The following is a 27,079-nucleotide window of genomic DNA, read 5'->3' as shown; positions in this document are numbered from 1 at the left end:
GTCAGTAAAATGTGATGCGAAACAACTTCAGTGCAGAGAAGCTTATATTTTTTAAAAGTTCAAATGTATTAAACCTAAATAGAAATTTTATTTAAGTAACGAAGGGACTATTCCACTGCACGGATTTTAATTCTGGCCAAGTGTGAAATTCTTCATCCAAGCATTCATCTGGGCACAAAAGCCTCATTCGAGAAGTAAGCAGTAAAAAATATTTTCTTCTTCTTTTTAAAAACAGTGTGTTAATATAAAACAGCTGAATGATGTCCTTCACATTTAAACAAGACAAAATTCACCTCTAGGAGTGAAAAAAACATTAGAACTTTCAGTCCAAAATGGTTTCCGAGGAGAGTTATAGACCACTGATAACACTAAATGCATCCTCTCTCTCAATGTCTACTATCAAACAGTTACAGGACTGTGTTTACTAAGTTAAGTACTGTGCCAATTAAGCACTCAGAAACTGGTCCAAGTATGAAAGAACAAAATATAAATAAAAATATACTCCAAACCAAATTTGTACAAAAAGTTTCTCATTTATTTTGCTTAGCACTTTACTCCTAGCCAGTCACTTATTAATTTTGACTTAATCCCTTCTCTCAAAAATGGAAATCAGCTCAATCAAAAGCTATTATTGGTGAATTATTCAGACTTTAATTCACTTATAATGAGATCAGTAAAGGCTTGAGGCTTACTCTTTTGGTCTCTCATTAACACATAACAAGCCATCCAAACTCTTCCAATCCTTAAAATCCTGATATTATCTTTGTTTCAATCATCATAATTTAGCAACCTTAGACAAGATGAATTGCTGTGGAAAATTAAAAGCTCTTTTTCCAGACTTTAGCAATTTCCTGGCTTTTTTCCCCCTCTGCTTATATAAGTTAAGTCTTTAAAAGAGGAAGGCAGATTCAATTTATCTCTTATTAGGAATAAAAAAGAAATCTGGTAAAATACATCAATTTTTACCTTAAAATTCTTATCATTTCATCTCTAAGCAAACGGATGCTTCTGGTGACATAACCAGACTCATCACTGGTGTCAGTGAACAGCTTCAAGAAATCTGTTAACTGTGTATTGAAAACTCCAGAGTTCTTAGGGACAACTGTACTTCTGTTAGGCTCACGAAGTTTTGCCTTTGCTTTGCAAAAAGCCAAGAGTGCTGCTTAGTAAGAATAGGTTATCGTATTTCTCTCAATATCTCCTGCCTTTCAAGTATGGACGCATGGGCAAAGAATTTTCAAATAGGACAGTCCATCTGCTTATGCCTTTCTCTTCCTTAGTCATCCAAAAGGAAACTACGAGCTCTTTACAAGAGAACAGACATAAAACCATGCCAGCAATCCAAGCCAGAAGGACCCTAGTCCTTTAGACTGTGGGTCCTAAAATGACATGGATTAGAGAAGACAAGCAGATTTATAGCCAGAGCCAGCATTTCATGTAGCATTGGAGCTCTGTTTTCCTCCCTCACTTCAAGTGAGCGTTTCAGTACTCATGGAGGTTCACAGCAAGAGGGCGTCCCCAAGGAGCCGGTGAAAACACTTCTACATTTCTGGGGCTTTTTACAAAGACTGCAAGAGGAATAACAAATTCTGAGAACACCTGAGAGAACCAAGTGCAAATGCACTGTTGGGCTGTTTTTCAGTTTCCGCAGATACTTTATTGTGAGAGGTTCTTTCAGGAAACAACACTTGATACCAATCAACTTAACCAGTCAAAAGGAAGCTATATGAACCTCTGGACCCTGGGTAAATCTATCCTCAGATGCTCACTGTCCTCATCTATGGGTCAAACTGGATGCTGAAAACCTAGGGGCTAGTACTGGAGTCCGAGTATAACAGTTGGTTAGTGATGGTCTTGCCTTGCGTCGGGGAGAAAGAGGAGTTAGATGACATGCCAGTCCTGTGGGTTTCCTAAGTAAGTCCCATTTTCTCATCCTTCCCTTAGTGCTCTCTGTGTCACTCTTATGCTTAAAAAGGTCATTCTTTCCGCTCTGCATTATATTCCATGTTTAAAATAGTTATTATTTAACCCTAACTTAGGGTGTCTTTCATGAGAATCAAAATGAACCTTGCTCATGTGGAAACTTGGTGTGGCATTTGGTCACAATAAGAGGAGTCAATGCAGCACTGACCCTTCTTCAAAAAGTATGTACATAATAACAGAGAGTAGAATGGGGTTACCAGGGGCTAGCAGGTGGAGAAATGGGGATATGTTGTTTAAGAGTACACACTTGCAACTAATAGATAAATAAGTCCTGGGGATTGAATGCACAGCCTAGTGATTATAGACAACAAGACTGTATCATAAACTTCAAAGTTGCTAAGAGACTAGATCTTAATTGTTCCCACCACAAAAAAGAAATTATTACATGACATAATAGAGGTGTTAGGTTGCTACAGTGGTAATCATATTGCAATATATAAATGTATCAAATCGACATGTTGTACACCTTAGACCTACACAAAGTTATACGCCAATTATATCTCTATTAAAAAAAGTATCTAGAGACAACCATACTTATATTGTATCTTCATTATATAATGTATCTCTAAATAATTAGGAATGTTCTAGTATGCATCCCTAGTGAATACTTTATTAATATTAATAGATTTGAATTATTCTTAATTAATATATTTTAATTAATAACAATCAATCAATAATTGAATTATTTTTAACAAACAAAATTATTTTAACAAACAAAAGTGAGTGTATATTTACTCTGGACAATGACTTTGAGTCCCCTCTGCCCTGCTCTTGTCCCCATCCCCAACACCACGTGCTCCCGGACAACCATCTATGTCAAATAATAATTTGCTCACAAGATTCTCCACAACAAATAATGTTTAATCTGATAACACTTGCTTATAAAAAATTGATCTTTAACACTAAAATGAGACTTTGACTTTCCTTGTGGCTAAACTTCACAGTTTTTCCCCATTTGAAGTTAAATCTCCATTATTAGACAAAGCCACCAAAACACCAGGAATAGTCTATCCCTAACACACAACCACCAGGGGAAAAGTATCTTTGAAACAAGGAGGACACAGAGGTCTTTGGTGCTGTGGGACTTCCAAATGCACACATAAAAAACCTCTCTCCCCTTACGCCTTGAGCTGACAGCTCCCCGAATCCCATGCAGGACGCGGATCTGTTTTCCACTGCCTCTTCTGCACGTGATGCATCACGTGGCTCAGACAGATTAGTGCTAAGGGAGAGACTTATTTTTTTTCTGGGTAGATAGATATACAAGCCAAACTATTATGACAACTTGACAAATGTAGCTTTTGAAAATGCTTTCTGTTGTAATAATACAACAAACAACACAGAGGCACAGTGCCAGGCGTCATCCATCAGTAGGTGAGCTGGCTGGGAACAGACACAGCCCTGATGTCACACTAGCTCTTCTCAATTTGCCAGAGGTTCTAATGTGGCCTGAGCAGCCAAAAGAAGAGTTGGCCTTAAAGCTGTATTTTGAAAGCAATTTAAAACAGAATAGGGGGTAGTGGAGGCTCATGTTGGAAAACGGTGCTGTAAATTGAGGCCTTGACTTAAAAGTGTTTCTTTGGCATTGGTAACATATTTTCGTAACCTTAGTTTTATAATTCAACACTTCTGCTCTATACTGATCTCTCATTACAAAAACATTCTGAATGCTATGCCAGCTTGGAGACCCTGATTTATGTATACAGAGAGAGTTACTAAAACTTAATGTGGAGACCAAATTCAATATAAATGGGAATGATGTCGGTTTAGGGCAAACATTCTAAGATGACATCCCTCTGGTTGTTTGATCTTCTCTCTACCACAGGGAACTAAGGAAAGCATCTCTGTGCTCTTACAGATTCTTGAGGGCAGCTCAGAGGCTTCAGAGCTGTTAATTTAAAATTTAGACCCACGTGAGGATATTACAGACTGAATTTTGGAGTTTGTCCTGTGAGTTTCAAATTGGTTTATTTGCTATCATGAGTGTTTGGTATGTTCTAAATTACAACTAGAAAAATCACTGCCAATTTTTTTTTTCCTCTAAACAAGTATGATTTTACATATCTCTGCCTGTTCTTCAAAGACAGACATGCTATAACAAAGCATCGAGTTCTCACAAATATCGGCTGGGGTTATGAAAACGAGGCGTATACTCATGTAATCAAAAAAGAAAAAAGCAAGAACAATGACATTGCAAACCCTAAGGATCGTATGCAGCTTTTAATGAAGCCAGAAACTGCTCCAAGCACATTGCTCAAATAGTCTAACGAGACAATGTACAATAAGCAGTGGGAAAGTGGAAATGAGCCCCGTATAGGGTTTTCTGGTTAACAAGCTTTTGAATAATGCTTTCTCATTTGCAGTCACTTAACACGTTTATTGAGCAGCCAATCTGAAGCAATAGTAAGCAAGGCATTGTGAAAGGCACAAAAACAATGACTTTCCTGACCCTTATAAAGTTATAATTTAGTTGGAAAAAAATCCACATCGGTCCAAATGAACCACACAACAGTGTAATGCATAGTCAGCAACTGATGGGCATGGGCTGGATACTAAGTACAGAAGGAATTAGACAAAGCCATAGGTTATGAGAGGGAAGTAACTTAGGAAGGCAATCGCTCAGGTGGGAGGTCCTATGTGGGTCATATGAGCCCCAAGAGTGTGATGGGAAAAAAGGGAACTCAAGAAACAGCCCTCCCTCCCTACTCCTGCTTCCCAAAGCACTACAGTGGGTCCCTGGCCCTCATATTCTACTCGGTAAATTCACCCAACATTGACTAGGTCCCTACTGTGCACAAGGCAGGAAGATATCAAGAAAAGCAAGATAAAACCTTTGCCCACAGCTGACAGTATAGTGGGGGACAGTGTCACACAAATAACCATAACACAAGCCAGACTATGTATGTAAAGGTAACTCCAAGTGGTGAGAACAAAATGCCTTATGAATACAGCAAAGTGAGACTAAGGGCCACTGCTGGAAGAGGTACCTTTAAATAACATTTAGGATTTTGATAGGTGGGCATGGCGTGGAGAGGCATTGCAGGTAGAAGGCTCATCAGGAGAAGAGGCAGAGAGACAGCAAGAGGCCAGCATTTTAAAGGACTAGGACACAGTCCTGTAGCTGCACAGGAATCTTTTCACTTTTAAAAATCATATATTTTTTTCTTTATTTGGTTTTCTGCCCTGCAGTCTATTTTATCTGAGTCCCAGTGCCTAGCAAAATGCCTAGTGTACTGTTAGGAATCCACAAGTATTTCTTCAGAAAAGAAAAGAAGGAAAGAAGGAAGGAAGGGAGGGAGGGAGGGAGGGAGGAGGAATGGAGGGTGGGAGGGTGAAAGGAAGAGAGAAGGAGCAGAACAGAAGGAAATGCTATAAGGAAGATTTCAGGTGGTAATGAATTTTTGGTCCAATATTTGCTCTAATTTTTGAGCCCTGAAACACGCTTAAAATCTTTCTATAATAAACCAAAGATGAAAAGTTTAAAACGAAACTAAATAGCTACCAAAGGAAAGAAACTTTGGTTCTTTTTTACGGACATGTTTATTTTCACATATTTACTCTAAGGTGTATTTGTCACTACAATGCTTCTACTCCCTCTGAAAGGTGGCGCGCAGTGGGCGTCCGAGGGATTGCTGCCTTTGGCTTCAGATCCACGAGCAGGAAGGACATGCCCTTTGTAATACATACACACATGCTATAAGGTTTGCAAATGATCTTACATCTGCTCAGTAGCCAAAAGAGGCAAAGAATGAGAATAAAAACAAATGTGTTTTAGCAACATCAAGTCCAACTTTTCCATCTTCCCCATGAGGAAAATGTATATTATGAAACTCTAGGACTCTCACAACCTCACCCGGTACAACCCTGGAGTGGGGAATTTATGAATTATTTTGGCTAGGGACAAAAGTCCTTCAATTCTTCCATATCACCCAGATGTCTGTTGCAAAATGGGGGCCTGGAGAAAAACGTTTTTCTTTAAAATCGTTCCTAGTAAGAGCAGCTTTTGCTCCTCTTCCTACGTAGCAGCAAAAATGGGTTTTGACTGCATATGTGGAGGAGAAAGGCTCTCCTTCTCAGGGTTACACATTCCATTTTAGAGTTGAAGGGCACCTTAGACATTTGTTCAAAATAAATATTTATTGACACTTATTCTGTTCCAGGAACTGCCCATCTGACATCACAGTTGAGCAAACCAAACCCTAGAAACTGAAAACCCACGCCAACGTCACACAGGTAGAAAATAGCGGGACCAAGATTCAAAATTAGTAGTTGGATAAAAAATAACAGGGATAATCCACAAAACAGGAAAAGGTTCTCTCAGAGGCAATGAAACACACTGTTATGAGAGCCGGGTTCCCAAGCCTGTGACTCTCTCCCACTAGGAAGGGCTCTCTGTCTTGACCAGTGAGTCTGACCCCAAAGGCCGGAGGTAGGGACTGGCTGTGCAGCTATTTGAGGCTGGTGTATGTAGTTATGGGCTTTGGCTGATGATCACATATAACTATGATTCTACACTTAACACTTTCTGACTCCAGGTAAAGCATCCATCCCCTAATGTATGCAATTCTGGTACCATCTTTTTTTGCTCTTAATGTCTGGTGTCCATTTAATTTCAATCAATCTCTCTCTTCCTCGCCCCTCCTTCCCTCTCTCCTCCTCCCCCTCCACCCCACCCCCCCCAACAGTGGTTGAAACTAAGCAAAACAGCTAGGATTAAACTCTCCTTTTTCTGTAGTACAAATGGCGCCCAAACAGAGGAAATAACAAACTTCAAGTACTGGTAAGAAGCCTTTCTTTTTTTTAGGGGGAAAGGGGTAATGATAGATGCTGAGTTGAAGGTGGAAGTTAAACTCCACTCTATGGATAAGAAATGTGATGAATTTGAGAGGAGGTGGATCCCAGAGAATTTGCATAAAAGACCCCAGTCCCTGGACATTAATTTAGTTGTTCTCTAACAACCTGGAGGCTTAAAGGGTCATACTTACAGGCTTAATAATGGAGTGCTAGGAAATTTCAGAGATCACTTGGGCCATTTGCCATTTTGGGCAAGGCTGATCTTGACTAATTCTAGATGACTGCCTAACTACTAAGAGGAGTTATTCCCCCGGATGGCAGAAGTGCAGGGCCAACCATCACTTTTATGTTCTGACATGCTGGTGCCCACGACTTGCCCATGCTGCAGATTGGGTCATTTCATAGAAACTTGAGTGAGGAATTTAAACGTGAAGAAATCTGTTTATCAGAAAATTCCTTCTTTTCTTCATTATCCTGACCTCTAAATTCCCAGAGAGCTGTAGATAAAGCTCATCATTTCATCATTTTCATGTGTATCAGCTCTAATGCTGGATATACATTAAAATCACTTGGAGAGCTCTTAAAGACTTATTGATGTCAAGGCCCCACCCCTAGAGATTCTAATTGAACTGGTTTTCAGTGGGGCCCAGATATTTGTACTGTTTTTTAAAGCTTTCCAAGTGATTCTAAAGTACAGCTAGGGTTACGAACCACTGCTACAGATGTATTGCCATTTACAGAACTGGGGGAAATTCTCAAAATACCTTGCAACTATAGTCAGTAGAAACTCAGTATAATCAGTAGAAACAATAATTTGGTAGATTCCCAAAAGCATCAGCTTGACCCTGGGGCTTTTTATCCTTAGTTATACCTAGCAACTTAACTAATACATAGTAGACATTCAATCAATATTTGTTAAATAAATGAATGAAAATCAAGGAGATTCACTCTTGGAAGGTTATATGTTTTGAAGAATTTATCCGTTTTTCCCAAGTTATCCAACAGAGTGAAAAGGCAACCTATGTGATAGGAGAAGATATTTACAAACCACATCTCTGATAAGGGGTTAATATCCAAAATATATAAGAAACTCCTATGACTCAATTGTAAAAAACCAAATAATCCAATCAAAAATGGGCAAAGGACCTGAACAAACATTTCTCAAAAGAAGACATAAACAGTCAACAGGTACATGAAAAGGTGTTCAGCATCACTAATCATCAAGGAAATGCAAATCAAAACCACAATGAGATATTGGGTCATAACTGTTAGAATGGCCATTATCAAAAAGACAAAAGATAACAAGTGTTGGTGAGGATGTAGAGAAAAAGGAACCCTCATACTCTGTTGGCGGGAATGTAAATTGGTAAAGCCATTATGGAAAACATTATGGAGGTCCTTCAAAAAATTAAAAATAACTACTACATGAACCAGGAACCTACTTCTGGGTATATATATCCAAAGGAAATGAAATCTGGATCTCGAAGAGATATCTGCACCCATGTTCACTGCAATATTATTCAGAATAACAAAGACATGGAAACGACCTAAATATCTGTTGACAGATGAATGGGATAAAGAAAACGTAGCATATATATACAATGGAGTATTATCTAGTCTTAACAAAGAAGGATATTTGCCATTTGTGACAACATAGAAGAACCTGGAGGGCATTATGCTAAGTGAAATAAACCAGAAACAGAAAGACAAATACTGCATGATGTCACGTATAAGTGGAATCTAAAACAGTCAAACTCGTAAAAGCAGAGAGTACAATGGTGGTTCGCCATGGGTGGAGGGGAAGGGGAAATGCAGAGATGTTGGTCAAAGGGTGCAAAGTTTTAGTTATGCAAGATGAATGAATTCTGGAGATCTAATGTACAGCACAGTGACAATGGTTAATAACGCAGTATTGTATACCTGAAATTTGCTAAGGATGGATTTTAAATTAAATCTGCTCAAAACACACACACACACATACACACAAAGTAACTATGTAGAGGTGATGGATAAGTTATTTAGCTTAATTGTGGTGATCTTTTCACAATGTATACATATATCAAGATATCAAGTTGTACACCTTAAATATATACAATTTTTCCACGTCAAAGACATCTCAAGAAAGTAGTTTAAAAAAAAGAAAATTGGGGAGAAATAAAAACTTCAGAAGAGCTATTGAACTAACCAAATAAGGAATTTTTAAATAAACAGAAAAAGACAGCCAAGAGTTACAGATTCCTAGTATGACTAGTTAAGGTTATGGACACCAAACACATTTCCAACCATCTTTTATTCCAACAAACAGGTTTATGGGATAAACCAGGCCAATAAATTGGTCCCAAACGTTCAGTCATTGGCCTTGGTGCGTTCTTGTTCTGAAAGGAGATCAGATCTTGGAACAAAACATCCCTTTAAGATATATGATCTGGAATATTAGAAGTCCTGGTAATACATTTAGACTAGGCTTTGACCCAAAAAGTGAAAGGAAGGCAACACAAACTCTTAAACATATGTCCTAAAATGTGAAATCTCCTCTAACACAACAAAAGACCACCTCATATAAATGACATGAGTCGTCAGACCCATGCCAAACTTGTATATCTTTCTTTTAAACAAAAACTCTAACATTTCCAAGGAAAACAAGGCTGATAACATACAACACTAGATGAAGAGTAACAGATAGATCTTGCTGTGGGGCTCACTTGAGCTGAAAGGTCTAAAACCTCTTACAAGTCTTGTGAATCTTAAGATGAGATGACTTTAATAGAAAAAAAAATTTGTTTAAGAACCCAAATATTAGCATTAAAATTTTTCTTTTGGTATTTATTGCTATATGGTATAGAAATTAGTTGCTCACTAAAGCTTTTATCAGTGTAAGTATCAATATTTTTATGGGAGAAAAATTGTGTTCACAATTAAAAAGTCAGAGGAGTTAGGGCCAGCCCTGGTGGCCTAGTGGTTAACTTCGATGCACTCTGTTTCAGCAGCCCAGGCTCCGTTCCTGGGTATGGATCTATACCACTCCTTTGTTAGTAGCCATGCTGTGGCGGTGGCTCACATACAAAAGAGGAAGATTGGCAGTGGATATTAGCTCAGGCCAGATCTTCCTCAGGGAAAAAGAAAAAATCTGAGGAGTTAGCTTACTTTCCCTTAGCACAACTATCACGAAATGATAAGTTTGAATGATCTTCCCCATTCCTATGAGATAAGACTCCTTGGGGCTATTTACTTTAGTTTTGCTGTGTTTATATTGACAATATTCTGGCAGCCACATCCATTTGGAATAATATCATAATCTTACCTTTTTTAGGCACCTCCACAATGTGATGATTTTATCTCTTGCTCATCTAACAATTTTATTCAGCTCCAAAAAATTTTATTCTACTCAAAAATTCCATTCAAAATCTATTAACTTTAAAAAAATGCTTTCTTCCTTTATAAGTGAGTCATGTTTTGCTATTTGGATATATATGAACTTAAGAAACTCTTCATTAAATCACTTGGAATTTAACAAAATATTCATACTTTGAACGTATTATTAATCTACAGTATTAATCTATTAGTCCATACTATCTATTAGTCTGGAGATAAATTTGGCATTTCAGAAAGTAAAAATGTCATAAAAGACCTTTAAACCTTCTTCAGCCACCAGTACCAAGGTCGACACCATACTTAAGAGCATCGGCTATCTGAGTCATTGCCATCTCAGAGGAGCTGCAGTTTACCCCTTTGACCTCAGTCTTGGCACAGACCTCATACAGTGGTACATGTGATGTGATGCAGAGTTTTCTTAAGTGCCTTACGCATCTGAAACTCCTTACAGGCAAAGCTAAATAAACTGGCTAAAGACAAACCTGGAACTCTCAGAGACACATCTTTAGTATCAAATTAAAAAATATACACCTAAGTAATTTAGGTTCAAGAAGGACAGTTTCCACTAAACAACACACAATACTAGGTCATCAGAAAAATGCATTTGCTAAAAATATTTCGAGTATTTAGCGGAGGGGGGGTGAAGAATTGGAGAGAAGTAGTAGCTTCTCAAGGTAGTTGGTACATTGTTTAATTCACTTGAAATAAAATAAAGAATGGTCACAAAGTACAAGCAAGTATAGTCTGATTTCTAATGTTAAAAAATAAATAAAAGCAGACATTCTGTACCACTTGGTGATACAAGATTAGCGACAGTCGCATTATCAGAGTCACTCAATGAAACCTAATATAATCTTACAGAAATTAGTAAATGTTGTAGAAAAAAGTTAATACAGGGCCTTCCTTTATTGATCAAACCAGAGTTGCAGGTAAAGGCAATTATCAATGCTTCCATATCAGAAATTGGGAAAAGCAAGCCCTGCTTCCTTTCTCTGAGCCCAGGAAAAGGATGAGGGAGAAGCCAAGGGAAGGGCTCTGCCCAGCATCTCCCTGGAACAGGGCTTTTCACGCAGCATGAAGCACTGCCAGCTGAGAATGAAGAATCTTGTATTCAATGCCTGCCTAGATTTTCACTCTGCTTTGCCTCCATTGACTCCCGTCCCCACCCCCGGCCCCCGCAATCTTCAAAAGATCACTCAGAGCAGATGTTCTCTGCTCAGGAGGTTAACCAAGCCTCCTCACAAGCTTCCAATCCATCAAGGAACATAATTAACTCCAGGAGTTGATAGTTATCATCTATTCCAAACAAGCAGAGTATTTTAGCTCCCTTTACAGTTCTATCATATTGGGAGTAGAATCATTATTAGCTGATAGACTTCAAAATATCAGACCTACAAGTGACCTGGGAAATCGTATCACCAGGGCTGGAAAATTGTCCTGTTAGGTTAATTCAGCAGGTGGATGAGATTTATTTGGGCTGAATTTGAACACTTACCATTAGACCATAACACACATTCCATTTACATGCTGGGCCTCTAAGGACATAAACCTTCATAACCTCTGAGCTTTGCTAAGAGTATAAGGTGACTGAATTGAACTTGGATGCCTAAATCTGGAGTGGAGAGGTGAGAGAAAGCCCATTAAGTTCACGAGCCTTTAAAATCATGACAGGGCTATTTATCTGTGCCCCAGTATATATTTTGATACCATTCTTCAATAAGGGTTATGTTGTGAGGTGAGTTTATGCTGAATTGTACTGATTTTGGTTCTTTTGAGGCAAATGACACATAGGTTGGTTCCACCATTCAGTCTGTTCTTTTAATATTTCTGTTCTTACCTGATTTGGAAACGCCATCTGTTTAGAGGCTTGCTTTTTCTTCTTCAAATCCCTAAAGAATGGGCCACCCACCCCTCTCCCCATTTTTTTTGGCTTTCTATCCAGCCCAGTATGAGTTTACTGAAAGTATTTTCTCAATATCTGAAAGTCAAATGGGGACAGATCTTATATATGTATATAATTTAGAATTTACATTCTCCTTTTCCAATTCATTATAAGCAGATGACAACTGATGTCTTCTATAGTACTTTAATAAAATCCTAACAACTGGAGTCTTAATTTACTAGGTGACAAAAACGGTATTTTTGAATTTCACATAACATCAATATTTGATGATTTGCTGAATGACAGAATTTTATTTGCAATTTTAATATGTTCCTTAAGATGCTTCTCAGTCTCTCACTCAGTACAAGATTCTCACATGTAACATTCACATCACTGAGCCAGTATGAAAGTTCCCATACATTTCTTACTGGCTTTGTGAGACACATGTTTTGGCTCGTCCCTACAGAATATTTAAGCATACTAATTTGGGAAAACTACATAATAGGAACATTCTGAATTAGTACATCTTGGCTTTAGTGATGTGTGCTCGTTATCAGTTATGCCTCACAGTGCTATCACCATGCAGCATTATGTAGGACAAATTTAGGAAGTTTTTGACAGTCAAGATTAAGAGAACACATGAATCACAAAGATGAAAGGTCTATTTTTTTCTCATCAGCTCAGGGATCTGGTTTAATATGAGGCTGGCCTCCAAAGAAGACAAGCATACTTGCTAGTGGATGCAATCCAATAGACTCATCCTCAGTGTAGACCCAAACACCCGAATGGCTAAATACCAGAATTGATCTGGTATCTTGCAAGATATGCCTTTTGGCCATATTTCCCAGGGTATGCCGTTTCTACGGGGACCCGTCTGGAACCAAAATGGTCTCAGTTATCAATGGATTCAGTGAAGAAACATCTATTGAGCTCCTAATATCTGTCAGACCCTGTGCAGGCCTGGGGGATATGGAAAGGTGTACAACTCAGACACTGATTTCAAGAACTTCTCACTCTTATCAGAATAAATTGATGTTTTTCCTGAATACATCTCACTACTTTCTGCTGTGTATGAAAAGTCTAGAAGAATCAGCAGATGCATATTTTTCTCTACTCCTGTTTCATGTTTTAAAATATATAGTAATTTTGATCAAACTTCTTACTTGCCGTATATAACACTTTCACTGTCAAATAAAATCTTTCATTAAAAAATATTACCATACTACTTTATATTTTATAGTTTGGAGAAAAATCTAGTCATAGACCACACAACTCAAGAAGCAGTTTTGAATTACTATTATTCTATGTAAAGACTTTCCATTCTAACGCCTCAGGCCTTTTCCTTTCAGCTTAGAAACCCTTAGCTACCCTCATTTCCACCTTCACCAATGCTCTCACTATTCATGCCCAATTCCCATGACAGTTTCTAATTTTCCAAATCTCCTTGTATGCAAAATTCATCATTCATTGAACTGAATGACTTCAGGGAACTTCTGGCCATTACAACATCTAAACACTAAACCAATATCATTCATTTGCAAACTACTCGGTAACATTGGAATCCAACATAAACTTAATATGATATTAACATTAATATTTTTGCTATTATTGTCATCATAATTGTTAAGACGATGCAAAAATATATTACGGAGCTAAAGATACTAGATCCATTTCTAATACTGACTGCTCCTTCCAGTTCTAATATATAAACTGATAACAAAACTTGTTTCGTAAATGAGATAAATACTATATTGCTTATGGTATAAGACTACATAAATACCTAGCTGGAGATGGAAATATTTAGTTCTTTGTACCTTCCTTCCATTCCTTTATCTGGATTTGTGTTCAATAAAATGTTCTGCGTAACCCCAACCACAAAAGTATGCCTCAAATCTGCTCCCTCTGGGCCTGACAAAAGCCACACCTCCTGTGGCTTCTGGACTTACTTGCTGCTGAGGCAGCGTCTCAGCGAGTAGGAGGCCCCTCCACCGCAGGTGCGTGAGCACTCGCTCCACGGGCCCCAGGCGTCCCACAGGCCGTCCCGGTCCTCCTCGGAGCGTGCTGTCCTGGAGCTCTGGGAGAAACAAGAGGACGGTCAGTATAATGTCCTCGTTGAACCCTGAAACACGTGTTCTAAAGTGTGGGGGGTCTCTATGTCTGTACATGGTGGCCTTGTTGGGGATGAAAATGTGCTCAGATTCTCAGATCTTTCCAGTTTAATAATGTGTATATGTTTGGGGAGAGTGATATTTGAGTTTAAAGACCCTGGGCCGTCACTGAAAGGGGCAAGGGATTGCACTCATGGAGCAAATGGAAAAGGTGGTCAGAAATAGGAATCTGGGTTAGAGGAAGATAAATTGCATTGAAGTCACTATTTTACCCAGGACTCATGAGTCTACTTTTCAATTTTTTGTGAAGAGAGAAGCTGCTCTCAGAGATGTTTCTGTTCTGAGAAGCTTGACATGTGCATGCCAGCATTGCTTTCCAAAATGTAATGTTCTATACAATTGCTCATTTTTTAATGAAACAGTGTCAGCCCCAGTTTCAGATTTGTTCATTAGAATAACTGTATGAAGTAACTTGACTAACGCAGGGATTGCCTCTTGACAGATAGCTGTGCTTGTTATTGACAGGCTTCCTAGTAAAATCTATATCAACTGTAAGGAAAATGTTAGGTTCACATCTCCATGTCGTGCTTCACATCTCCTAGAGGAGATAAATATAAATTTGTGCCATAGTTCACAGAACAGGTTCTGGAGTTAGAAACTCTGGGTTTGGATATGGATTCTGTTTTTAACTAACTATGTGTCCTTGAACGAGTAACGTGTCACCTCCCCACACTTCAATTTCCCTTTCTGTAAAATGGGGATAATATAACCATACCACCACATCCACATGCACATGCATGGACACACATACACACACACACTAGAGAAGGATTGGTTATATAAACTTAGCCTAGGACTAATTTCAGAGTAAAGCACTAATAAATATTACCTTTACTTACTATGTCACTATAAATTGAGAATATGTCATATATGTATATACACAGTTGTGCTTGCCTGCGCAGGCTGCCAAAACACAATCGCAGACTGGGTGGCTTAAAAAACAGAAATTTATTTTCTCACGGTGCTGGAGTCTGAAAGTCTGAGATCAGGATGCCAGCCTTGTTGACTCATGGTGAGAACTGTCCCCTTGGGTTGCAGGTGGCTGCCTTCTCCCAGTGTGATCACATGACCTCCACTTTGTGTGAGGAGAGAAAGAGGGAGCAAGCTGTCTGGTGTCTCTTCTTATAAGGGAGCTGCTCCCATTATGAGGGCTCTATCCACATGGCCACACCTAAACCTAATTATCTCCTAAAGGCTCCATCCCCAAATATCATCACATTGGGGGTGAGGGATTCAACGTGTGGATTGGGGGGAACACAACTCAGTCCATAGCAACAGTTCTACAAATAGCTGGTGTAAATTGTGGCCAAATTATTTTACTTAAAAAACCAGATGTGATACTCAAACATTAAAGGTGGTATCTTCTCATGTCAATCAAAGATATACATATGACAAATGTAAATATTTCAAAACTATTCAAAACCTGGCCTCAGAGAGTTATATCAAGGATTGTCTAACTAGTGCATGCTTTATTTAGATTTCTAAATCATTCATAAGGGACAGTGGGATAGATAACAGTAAGAGAGGGACTGTCGTCTACTCAGCCTGCGGCAGAATACTGGCTCCAGAGCTTCCTAGCTGTGATCTCTTTATGCTTAAGTTTTCTTATCATAAAATGGGGATAATACAGATCCCTACATGACTGAGACACTGTGAAGATTAAAATAGATAACATATAAAAATCACATAAGGCAGGAACAACCCAAATGTCCATGGGTGGATGAATGGATAAATAAAATGTGCTATATTCAAACAACAGACTATTATCCAGCCTTAAAAAGGAGGGAAATTCTGACACATGCTACGACATGGATGAACCTTGAAGACATTACGCTAAGTGAAATAAGCCAGACACAAAGGACAAATATTATATGATTCCACTTATGTAAAGTCCCGAGAGAAGTCAAATTCATAGAGACAGAAAGTAGAATGGTGGTTTCCAGGAACAGGGGGAGGAAGGAATAGGGAGTTGGTGTTAAATGGGGACAGAGTTCCATTTTGAGAAGACGAAAAAAATTCTAGAGATGGATAGTGGTGAGAGTCGCACAACTATGCCACTGAACTACACACTTAAAAAACAATTAAAATAGTAAACTTTATGTTACAAACATGTTACCAGAGTAATATATATATATATATACACATTTTTAAAAGCTAACAGGGCCTAAATAATAAACACTATAAAAGCATATACAATGGAATAGACATAATTCATTTCAACTGAATCCACATTCAATGTTAGAAAAAGTAAAGTGATTTCCCTCCTCTTCACCTGTGCCAGATTTTTACATCTATAACCAGAAATGACATTTCAGCAATGCCTTTCAGGTCATTCTAAGACCCAGAAGTATTTGGTTATAACAGTTTTTAAACGGGCCTTCAACATAAAGAACTTTTGTGCCCGGTGCAGGTGGGACTCATGCTTATTTCTCTCTTACTTTTAATGTGCTTTCCTCTTCAGAGTAGGCTTTTTTTTAAAGTGGGAACTTTGAATTGCATCTAGCAAGAGAAACTAAGGCAGAAGAAAATAAGGACTAGATAATGAGTTGCCTAAAAGCAATGCCCATTGCCTCTGAAACCAAAATTCTAAGCTTTTCTAATACGTTCCAGCCAACGTCTCTCAGTTTGATTTTCATCACATAAATGCAATGTTTTAATCTCAATATCTCAGAAACAAGGTTATAGATGCAATAAAAATACAATGAGCAATAGATTTTCCTGACCCCACTGTTGGAAATTTCAGCAACAGTGTCAGGCGAGATGATGGTCATTAACTATTAATTGACAGAGAACTAAAGAGCAACCATTAAATTCTGTAGGTAAGCCAGTGTTTCACTAGTAGGAGATTACCAGAAAAGGTCAAAACTGCATCTGATATTGAACTTGAGGGGAAAATCCATTATAAATCCCATTCTTATTGCAGCATTTATTTTACTTTTAGTCATTGGATGGCTAACAATGGACAATTGGCTCCTCTTTTGCACCAGCATTTCAGAAATCCAGTGAACATTGAGAGAAAAAAGGCCTGAGTCTTGGTTCTATAATCCTATGAAAACTGGCTACTTCCCTTGAGTTACTCAATTTAGAAAAAGTCTAGATATTTCTAGATCTTTCGTGCCACACGATGACCTTTGAACACAGCATTAATGACAACTCCTAAATCAATTATTTTCTTGTTGGAAAACTCAGCAACCAATCTCCAATTTCATCCATCCAATTCTCCTGGTCAGTTAAGAGGCTGTACGTCTCAGTCAATGTCAATTACATGTAATATAGATTGTGGCCATAGATCATTATGTACCTCCTAGGAATATTAAAAGAAGATTAGAAGAGCTGCTTTAAATCCATCAACCTCAGGATGGTGTCATTTTTCTCGCCATTGCTGGCTTATCTAAACATGGTTTTCATCTGATAGGTTTGCGGTTGATTTCAGAGCCAATTGCAGCAACTAAGTCTCAGGTGAACAGCTTTAAGCCTGACAGCTACAAGTAGTTACACACTTTGAGTAATTACATGAAGCAATAGCTCCCTGCATCCCACTGCCCAATAAACACTTAACCTTAGACTGACCTCCTATGTAGCACTTTATCTAGAAACCTCTCTCACTGGAACCTGGACAGGTTATCAAGAACTTATGAAAGATGTTGTAGGATGAAGCACAAATTAGCAATAAAAAGACTCTGGAGTTATATTTGCTCAGAGACACACATATACAGAGTACTTGGAAAATATTTTTTCCAAATGTTGTAAGAAGAGGTCAAGCTATATAGAACTAAATGAAAACAAAAGTAGGTGCTGAGGAAATGGATGATGGGTTTTTGTAAAATTGAAGTCATATAACAGATGAAGTTATATTATAAGCAAAGTGTTTTTCAGACATCAACGGATCCTCGAAAGTAGCAAAACAGGTTATGAGACAAGGCAAAGAGTGGTTCTTACTATTTCAAGATCAGCAAGAAGGCACCTGAGTCTCTGGTTTTCCTCTCCGCCCAGACAGACAGCATTTAGCTTAAGCCATCTGGAAGTGTGTATGCGACTGTACAAAATGGATGTCACACACCTCTAAATTAAAAAGAGGGGCAACTCCTCCGATGATGAGAGAACCATTTTTCCTGTGGCGTGCCCAAGCAAAGTGGAGAAATCCATCCACAGAAACATCCTGTCCATGTACCAAGCTTTGGAAATGAATCTGCAGATTCCATTTTTAGCTCCCCTACACACATCAGGTCTCTATAAATCTTATCTAATCCTTGGCTTCTTTAACTACTTGGAATACTGGTTCTGCCGCCAACTGTACGTGGTAGGGGTTGTGAGTCCCTGCTCCTGAGAGCTTACAGCCGTGAAGCAGTAACTGGGCTCTTGTAAAAGTCCATTAGCTTTTTGATGTACTGTCTTAAAGAGCAGAGTGTGTGGAGACTGAGGCATGTGCCTTCCCAGATATTTGCTGCTGGCTTTGCTTAGGAAATTTGGATCATCTGGTTCTTATCACAGCTGCACTGCTGGGGGATATGATGAACTGCCAGTGACACAGTGCACGGTCTTTCAGAGGCCACTGCATGAAGCCTGTCCCTTGCTACTGAGGAGAAAAGTCAATTCTATAACAGCGTGTAAAAGCTATCCAGGCTATGGAAAGACTTTTGGGTACCTGTCTTCCTTTTTCTTCCACTGTGCCTGTGCACGCATGCACATAGGCATACTCCTTTCACATTCCAGTTACGACACCTAATTGCACCACCTAAGCCTGGAGGGTCGATGGTGAGGAAAAAATGCTGGCATTAAGTACCTATGTGCCACGAAGTGCGCCAGAATTTACACAAATTACAGGATTTAATCCTCACAACGAGCCATGTCAAGTCGGAAATTATTTTTTCTATTTTACAAATAAGAAAATTGAAGCTCAGAGAGCTTGAACAACCTGGATCGTGGTGCAGGAGAAAAAGGACAAACTTGGGCTAAGACAGACTTTATTAGTCATATCCCAGTAAACTTGACTTAGGCACATTGTCAGATCTCTTTGAACCAGAGTTTCTTTATCTGTAAAATGGGAACATTGATACTTCTCTTACTAGGACTATTGTGAAGATTAACTGAAAGAACATATATTAAGTACCTAGTGTAGTTTCTGGCATGTTAGTTTTAACCATTTCATCTCTCCACTCATGTCAGGAATACACCATCCCCATCCCAAGTCACAGAGCTAGTACCTGGTCGAGCCAGGCTTTATATCCACATCTGACCATCTTTTGTGCTGCCTAGCTTCAAAGTTTGATTTTCCTTTCCATTTTGAATAGCATTTATCAATACCTGAATTTTTTATAGAATGCAAGAACAAATGTTGTTGCTTTTCTTTTCAAAAAATTATTTTGTCCTGAGAATTCTTTCTCAGTCTGGGAATAACAACTTGGCGATGGAATTAAGACAGCTTCATTACTTTTGAGGAACAAAAACCTGACTCTGCTGAACGTCAAACGCTTCAGTAAGATTTTCATTTCAGAACTCTGGTAACTTGATTTTTTTGTATTCTATCCAAGGGCAAGGCAGGATCGCAGCTCATCTAGGAAACTGCTGAAAACCTCTAGGCATTTGGGAAAGCTCTACCAGAACACCCTTTCACAGCCAGCTGAATTAAAATCAATAATTGCTGATATGAGCAAAGATTAGCATTCAGGAAATTTGCAACTGGTCATTGAGTATTTTGAGTCAGCTTATCTCAAGGAAAGGCAGAGTAAATTACTCCATCACTGTCAGTTTCTATTACTTTAAAAGTACAAATTTAGCAAATAGAAATACACTGCTTTGTGTTAATACTAATAGAATATTAATGTAAATATTACTATACACTTCTTTCCTATAGAGATTTGAAACTAAGTTTGGATAAAAACCTATACATATGTATATATATGTGTATACATATAAATGTGTGTATACTATGTATATACATATATATCTGTGCATATAAATATTTTCCAGACACACAAACTCTCTCCCCCTCTATAGGTATACAAGATAGAAAGAGAGGGAGAGTGGGTGTGTGTGTTTGTGTGTGTGGGTGTGTGTCTGGAAGATTTAAAGAGAGTTTGTACTAGAAAGAAACCATCAGTCTGGTTTTCTTTTTCCACTGTAATAATTTTCTTTCTAATAACAACTATAACAGCCAAACTCCCGAACCTAGGGGCTGCTCAATTAGGAGTAGAAGGCTGAAACTGGTAATGCCATTTCTTTCACAAAAGAAAATTGGACAATGGGAGAATTGTATTTTGTAGAAACGGCAGTAATTTAAAAAAAAATCACTTATTCCCCTAGCTGTGCTCACAGTCATCATCTTCTTGGCCCTCGTGTTGTAGGGTTACTTTAAAGCCTTTATATTATTTCACCTCAAGGGTGAAGCTTAAGCCATTTTACCTGGAGTTCTAAAAAAATGAAGCTGCTCTTCCTGGTTGCTATTTTTTTCTGTACTTAGGAAGAAAAAATCTCCGGTGGAAAATAATATGTAGGCCAAGCACCAAGGAAAAGAGTGAAGAGTCACCTCCTGGGGCTTCCACACCCTTCCACTCCCCAAAACAGGCATATTTGAAACACCCCCTCAAATGAAATTCCTTCTCTGCTCTTTTTGTGAATTCCTGACCTCCCGGTGAGCCAGTTAGAAGTCTCAGTTTCCGTTTCCATCTAATCTAACTCAAGCTCTGTCCAAACTGCGACTCCAATAAACCATAGATACTTTCTGCCCCACTGGCAACTTTTGCTGAAATGCATTTACAAAACATCTGCAGAAGTAACGAAACATCAGAGACTCTGGAAAGCACATGTTGGGGTTTGGAATCATGGAGAAAGAATTCCTGACAGAGAAAAAGCTCACTTTGTGACTCGCTGAGGAAACTGGAAAGCTGATAAAATAATATGACTTAGAGTTTGATGAACAACAACCAAAATTATAACAGAGAAGTTGGAAGAAAGACTAATTTCATGCTACCGTCAAGTCTTTGGTTTTAGGAGAACTTTCCTAACTCTTCTGTGGTTGATCATGGTGCCACCCGAGCCAAGAAAAAAGTTTGCTGAAATAGTTCTGAATGAAGTTCCACAGGACTCCAGCTGTAATTTAGGGTGTACGTCTGTGCTCACGATCTGGTGCTTCTCTCTCAAGTGCCAGTCAGAAATTGCGGGATGAATGTTCGGAATTGAAATCTAAAACATTCTCTCTGACTCAACATTATATTTTCTTCTTCTCTACATTCTTGCTTCTACTTTTGCTCACATTAAATTCCCTTTACCCAGAAACACTAAAAGAATGATAAGTTCTTACTATCTCAATATTCTGCTTAATCTCATTTATTTGATGTTCTATCCAGGTGTTATCAATTTGCAAGAATTCGTACAGAATAAATTAAACTTAAAATAAGACTTAGTAGCTCTTCAGGATTATCATTTTGCATAACAATTATCTTCCCAATTAGATTGTAAACTCTTCGAGGGCAGGGATGATGCTTTCTATTTTTGAGCTATCTACAGTTATCACTGCAATAATTACTATGCATGTTATCTAGAAGAAAATGTAAGAAATTTGAACAAATATTTAATGGATGGTGAAATGCTCTGGAAGTATGTTTTGTTTTAAATCCTGGATTACTTGTTTACTTGTCGTTTGTTCCTAAAAACATACATAAGGCATGGAATAAACACAGGAGTGGGGTTGGGTGGAGGGAGAGCAAAAGAAGCAGGGAAGTGGGGGAGGAGAGAGAGAGAGAAAGAGGGATCTAGTTACTGAAAATTTCCAAGTGGTTTCAAGTCTGGGACTTTCTTCTTTTCTTCAGTTCAAATATGTACCACTCCCCACCCCCAACTCTTCCACACTAGGAGAGGAATTTTGTCAAAAACACTGCACCTGTAACTCAGACACACGTTTTAAAAAGCAATAGCTCTCTCAGTTACCATACCTCTGTATCTTCAACAGATAAGATTTCCCTCTGGTTTTAACCTGTAGCTGCAGCTGTAGGTAGCAGCTTGAATAACTGGAACAATTTTGCAAGTTTTGCAGTGTGGGAGTAAATCACTTTGAGGGCCTACTTATGGTCCTGATGATACTTTTCTATTATCATGTAAAGCAAACCAGCCAAGCATCCTAGCAATCCAGAACAATCATAATTGCTTAATGTAGACTCATGCCAATAATCAACAGATTTCTTTAGCTTCTATACCCCACTAGATGCCCTCAGGCCAGGAAGCCTTGTAAGTAAGGCATAGATGGCAACCAGCAAGTTGACTAGCTGCTTTGAAATGCCTGTCTCCCATCCAGCGTTACCATTTTCAACAGCTCCTTTCTTGATTCTCAGTGTCTACCAGTAACTGTCTATCAGCCCCAGAGCTCACTACCCCACAGCCCTCTACCTCTTGGCTTGTGGAGGGAACTCTTGCTTTCTCCTGAATAAGTTCCACTCCTGCATGCTTATGTTTCTGCTTCTGCTCACTTCCCTGAGTCCAGCCTGGTGCAGCAACACCCTTTAGAGGATTTATAATTTAGTGGGGGAAGTAAGATAAAGATCAACAACAACAACAAAATATTTGACTGCTCATCCTCTACATTTAATCAGACACCAAGTCTTATCACTTCCATTTCTGAAATGCCTCTCTCTTCCATTCCCACCCTCTCCATTCTTACTTTCACTATTTTCACTTACGTTCAACCTTAATTCTGGTTCTAGTGTTTGGTGACTGGCATTTTGCAATAGGCTTCCCATCTGATTTTTTTACCTTCAGCCTCTCCTCCCACTGGGCTAGCCTCCACACTCCTGCCAGTTATCTTTCTAGAATACAGAGCTAAGTTGTTCACTCCCTAAAAGACTTCCTATGGTTCCACTGCCTATAGCTGGTGGCATCTACTAATAGATTCCAGATGGGCCATGAGGACTCAAAGCTGTCTGCAACATTTTGCACATACATGTGTTGTTATCATACTTCTGGAAAGAGGATTCATAGCTTTTGTCAGATTCTCCAAAGGTTAAGAACCACTGGGTATAGGATAAAGTCCAAATTATTAGTGTGACATACAACACCCTTCAGAACCTGACCCTAAATCAATGTTCTAGACTCATCTCTGCTGCTTCCGATCACTCGTGTCCTCTGCTCTCCGGTGACTGGGCACTGCTGCTCAGTCAGTCAGACTGCCTGGGGACCTCTGATACTCTTTTATGATCTGCCATTGCCTACGTTTCCCTCTTCTCCACATTCCTCACAACTTTTTACTTTCTTCGACTTGTGTACTTCTCCTACTTTAACATGCAGCTCCAACGTCATCTTCCAGTGAAACGTTCTCTCATCTCCAGGTAGCATCACTCACCGCCTCTCCTGTGTCTTTGAGCATATTGCTAGGACTCACACCCGTGGCTGTTCTAGCATTTCTCAGCCACTGTTCTGCAGTTCCTTGTTTACACATCTATCCTGAGGGATGGACTGTGTGCTTCCTCAGGGCCATGACAGAGATGAATATGCCTTTGTACCCCCAGTGCCTTGTCGAACACCGGATATGTAATCAGTCTCAGTGCATATTCGTTGAATGAATAATTAACGCAAGGCAGGCTAGGGCAAGTTGTAGTCGAGTATCTAATTCATAACGGCTGTCAGCTTTGTCTCATTCATATACATTCAGATTCTCTAAAGACAGATGGGGAATATATATAGATATATGCAGAAGCTGCATATAAGCAAGGGAATGGAAGAGGAAAAAAAAATTAATCTGACCCATGAAAGAAAAAGACAATCACATTTCTGCTTACTCACATGCCTTTTTCTGTCAACTTTAAATATACTCAAAATGTTTAAAGCTGAAAGATGATTAACCTGTCACATCTTGCCTTAATCTAGTCTAACCCAAGTCCTAGATGTCTATCTGCCAAAGAGTCCTCATCAGTGAGTAAATAATGTCAGTCTTTCTGCAACACTTGGGATGCAGGGCTTTGTGGAGATGAGCAGCTGCAATTACGAGAGAATGCAGATAGGCGAGTAATGGCGTCCTGACTTAATTAAAGGCATAGGCCTCTACCAATAAAAACGTAAAGAATATTCATTAAATTGTATTTTCAAAAATGCAAAAATTAGTACAGTAGAGATAACCATAGATCACGGAAAAATTTAATGTTGAACAGAATTAATCAGGAAAAATGACTTGCTAGAAGCAAGTTTTGATACAAGTTTTAAAGTAAAGGTTCTGAACTGGGGAGAAAATATTTCCATTAGATTCCATGCAAAAATAAATCCCAAACTTCAAATCATAGCACTCTGAGGTTTAAATGAAATTAACAGAGGCAAAATATTGATATAAGCCCTTGAAGACAGGGACTATGTGATCTCCAGCTTTACATCCCTAATCTCCAACGCAGGGCTTGATTCAGAGATCAATACTCAATGGGCGTTTAGTGTTTGCTTGATTTTTTTATGAGCACTTTTAACTTCAAAATGTTTCAGAGAATGGACATGGATAACATTGACGGCAAAAACTCCTAAACAGGGATGCAGGCTGGGGACCAGGACTTGGCTATTGTGGTCTTTTGGGTGACTTAGGTCTCTGTGCCTTAGTTCAGTCACTTCCACAAGAAGGAATTTGGGTCAGATACTCTCTAAGACATCCCTAGCCATAAAAATGTCTACGGTTCTAAATTAGCCTATCTCATTTAAGCATATTTACAAATCATTTTTCCCTCCTGTAAAATAAGTCATGAACATTTGCTTGACTTAACTCATAGGGGTGCTGTAAAGATTATTTTAAAAATAAAAGTGCTAAAATATGAAAGTGTTGACCAGTATAATTGCTAAACAAAATTCAAATAGAGATGATCCTATTGCTTCAGCTATAAGAATCATTTTATTAAAAAGTAATTCTTGAAACAAAGAATCTCTATTTGCGATTCCCTTTCTTTACTAATACAATTAGCATCCAGATTCTCTGTCAAATCCTAGTGAGTTCCAAATAATAAAAGAAATGCTAAATTATACTCTGCCCTTTATATTGGTAAATGTGTACTACTTAATTTTGAAGATCAGTAAATACTTATAAACAAAAGTTTCCCAAATGATGAGATAAAAGTTAGCTTTATGTGATGGTTTTCAGTTTCTTCCTATCCAAGTGTTAAGGAATAATGTTTTTTTTTCTTATGATGTTCTACTAATGACTACATCTATAATTTTCATGACATAATTTGTTTTGTATCAAAACAGAAGCTCTGTTATTGTGGTTCTCTGCTGGTATAGACAATAGTGGTCATTTTTTTAAATATTCAGATTTCCAGATATATTTTTAACATATTAAGTCCTTTATCAGTAACAATTGAGAGTCAGTTGCCTTGGGATAGCTTTTGTTATAACTACAACAGTCAGGACAAGCATTCTCTAGCTAAATAATTATTCATTTCACAAACATAATAGCCTACCATTTCTTTTTAATATTGTGCAGAGTGGATTGTAGTGTAAGTCCCTGATTTTAAATCACGGCAAGAAGGACATTGGTCTCTAAAAGAACTTGTCTTTCTTGGTCAATTATAATTTGTCATCGTTATCTGTAAATAGTATAGACCTACTTGTATTGAGATGGAAAATAATATTGGTGAATAGAGACATATATACCAGGCGTCTCTTCCCAGGTTCCAGTCAAGTTCATCAAAAGTATTTATATTTTGAGCTGGCTAATTTCCCTCTACTGTTAGCATTTTAAAATCATAATCGAAAAATATCGTTCGGAATTGTATAAATGGGAAGTAATATAATCTTCCACTCATTTGTAAATTAAATAACAATGTCAAGAAGTCATTAGTGAAAGCATTTATTAAATCTTTATTAGCAGATGAAACATAATCCATTTTTTGTGATCCTTGTGAGCCCTTGTCTGACCCTCAATGCTTGATAAAGTAGAAACATGGATGGTTTCTCTGAGAATTTCTAAAACTTAATTTTTGCTTTCAGTGTGCAAGCATTTTGAGTCTGTCACCTTTTTGTTTTCAGCAAGAATAACTTTTTCCTTCTGCATCATTCAAAATTATTTAATGGTAGGAATAATATTTATATGCATTGCATTAACCACATTTAGCAATGTAAAAAGTTAACAGACTGATGTCTAAAGTAATGTTATAATCACTAAAATGCCTCAGGAACATATTAAAATGGATCTTGGCCACAGACAATATCAAGAGTGCCGAGGCGCACCACAGGCATCTTTTTTAAAGCCTGTTTTGTAATAAGCAGAGAAAGTGATGGTGCTAAATCATGGTTCCCTACCCCATTTGCCTCTCAGCCTCTCTGTCTCTGGTGCTGGGCCTCAGAAATCAATTTCACACACGGCTGCTATCAGCATTCTTTAAGCTATTAAGACGAAAGCACTCTCTCCTCTTTTTATTAAAACCAAGCTCACTTTTATCTCACAGCTCCCGCTTTGTGTTCTCCTGCCTTTACTTTGCACTTTGTCCGTGGTGGGAGTGAAACTGTCTCCTGCCTCCTTTCCTTTCACTTCTAAACTTCTGGAAAGGCTAATCCACATGCACTGCACCCACTTCCTCAATAACCCCAAATTCCTTAATGCTTTGCAATCTGGCTTCTGCCCTAAGACATGAGTGAGGTGGCTCCCCTGAAATTCATCAGAATTCTATAATCCACCACATCCTATGACCTTCTCTCAGGCCTTGCTGTGGGAGATGCTCCCCTGGCTTCTCTGGCAGTCACTACTGGCCTGTTGCTCCCTGCCTTTTCTTACTCACCCTGACTAATAAATGCTGGAATCCTCAAGGTTCTTTCCTTGGGCCCCTGTTCTTCTCTCTACTCTCCCTTTCATCTTAGCCACTTCCCCTTTATTGAACTCTTCCCTTTGTAGATGATATACAAAAACATCTTTATTCCAATCTCC

The 27,079-nt window shown here is 38.5% G+C and overlaps 1 protein-coding gene across 3 annotated transcripts in view; it reads right to left on the bottom strand.

Moving 5' to 3' along the window:
* Positions 1-27,079, bottom strand: part of ADAMTSL1 (ADAMTS like 1) — an 852,153-nt gene that overhangs the window by 321,016 nt on the left and 504,058 nt on the right. For all 3 annotated transcript variants that reach the window (XM_070495595.1, XM_070495594.1, XM_014845577.3), the window contains one exon: positions 13,978-14,105. In XM_070495595.1, the coding sequence (XP_070351696.1) occupies positions 13,978-14,105 (128 nt within the window). The remainder of the gene's footprint in view (positions 1-13,977; positions 14,106-27,079) is intronic.

This window comes from Equus asinus, chromosome 23 (assembly GCF_041296235.1).
Source record: "Equus asinus isolate D_3611 breed Donkey chromosome 23, EquAss-T2T_v2, whole genome shotgun sequence".
Taxonomy (NCBI): domain Eukaryota; kingdom Metazoa; phylum Chordata; class Mammalia; order Perissodactyla; family Equidae; genus Equus; species Equus asinus.
Note: the sequence above shows the minus strand (reverse complement) of the source record. Positions and strands in the feature narration are given on the sequence as shown.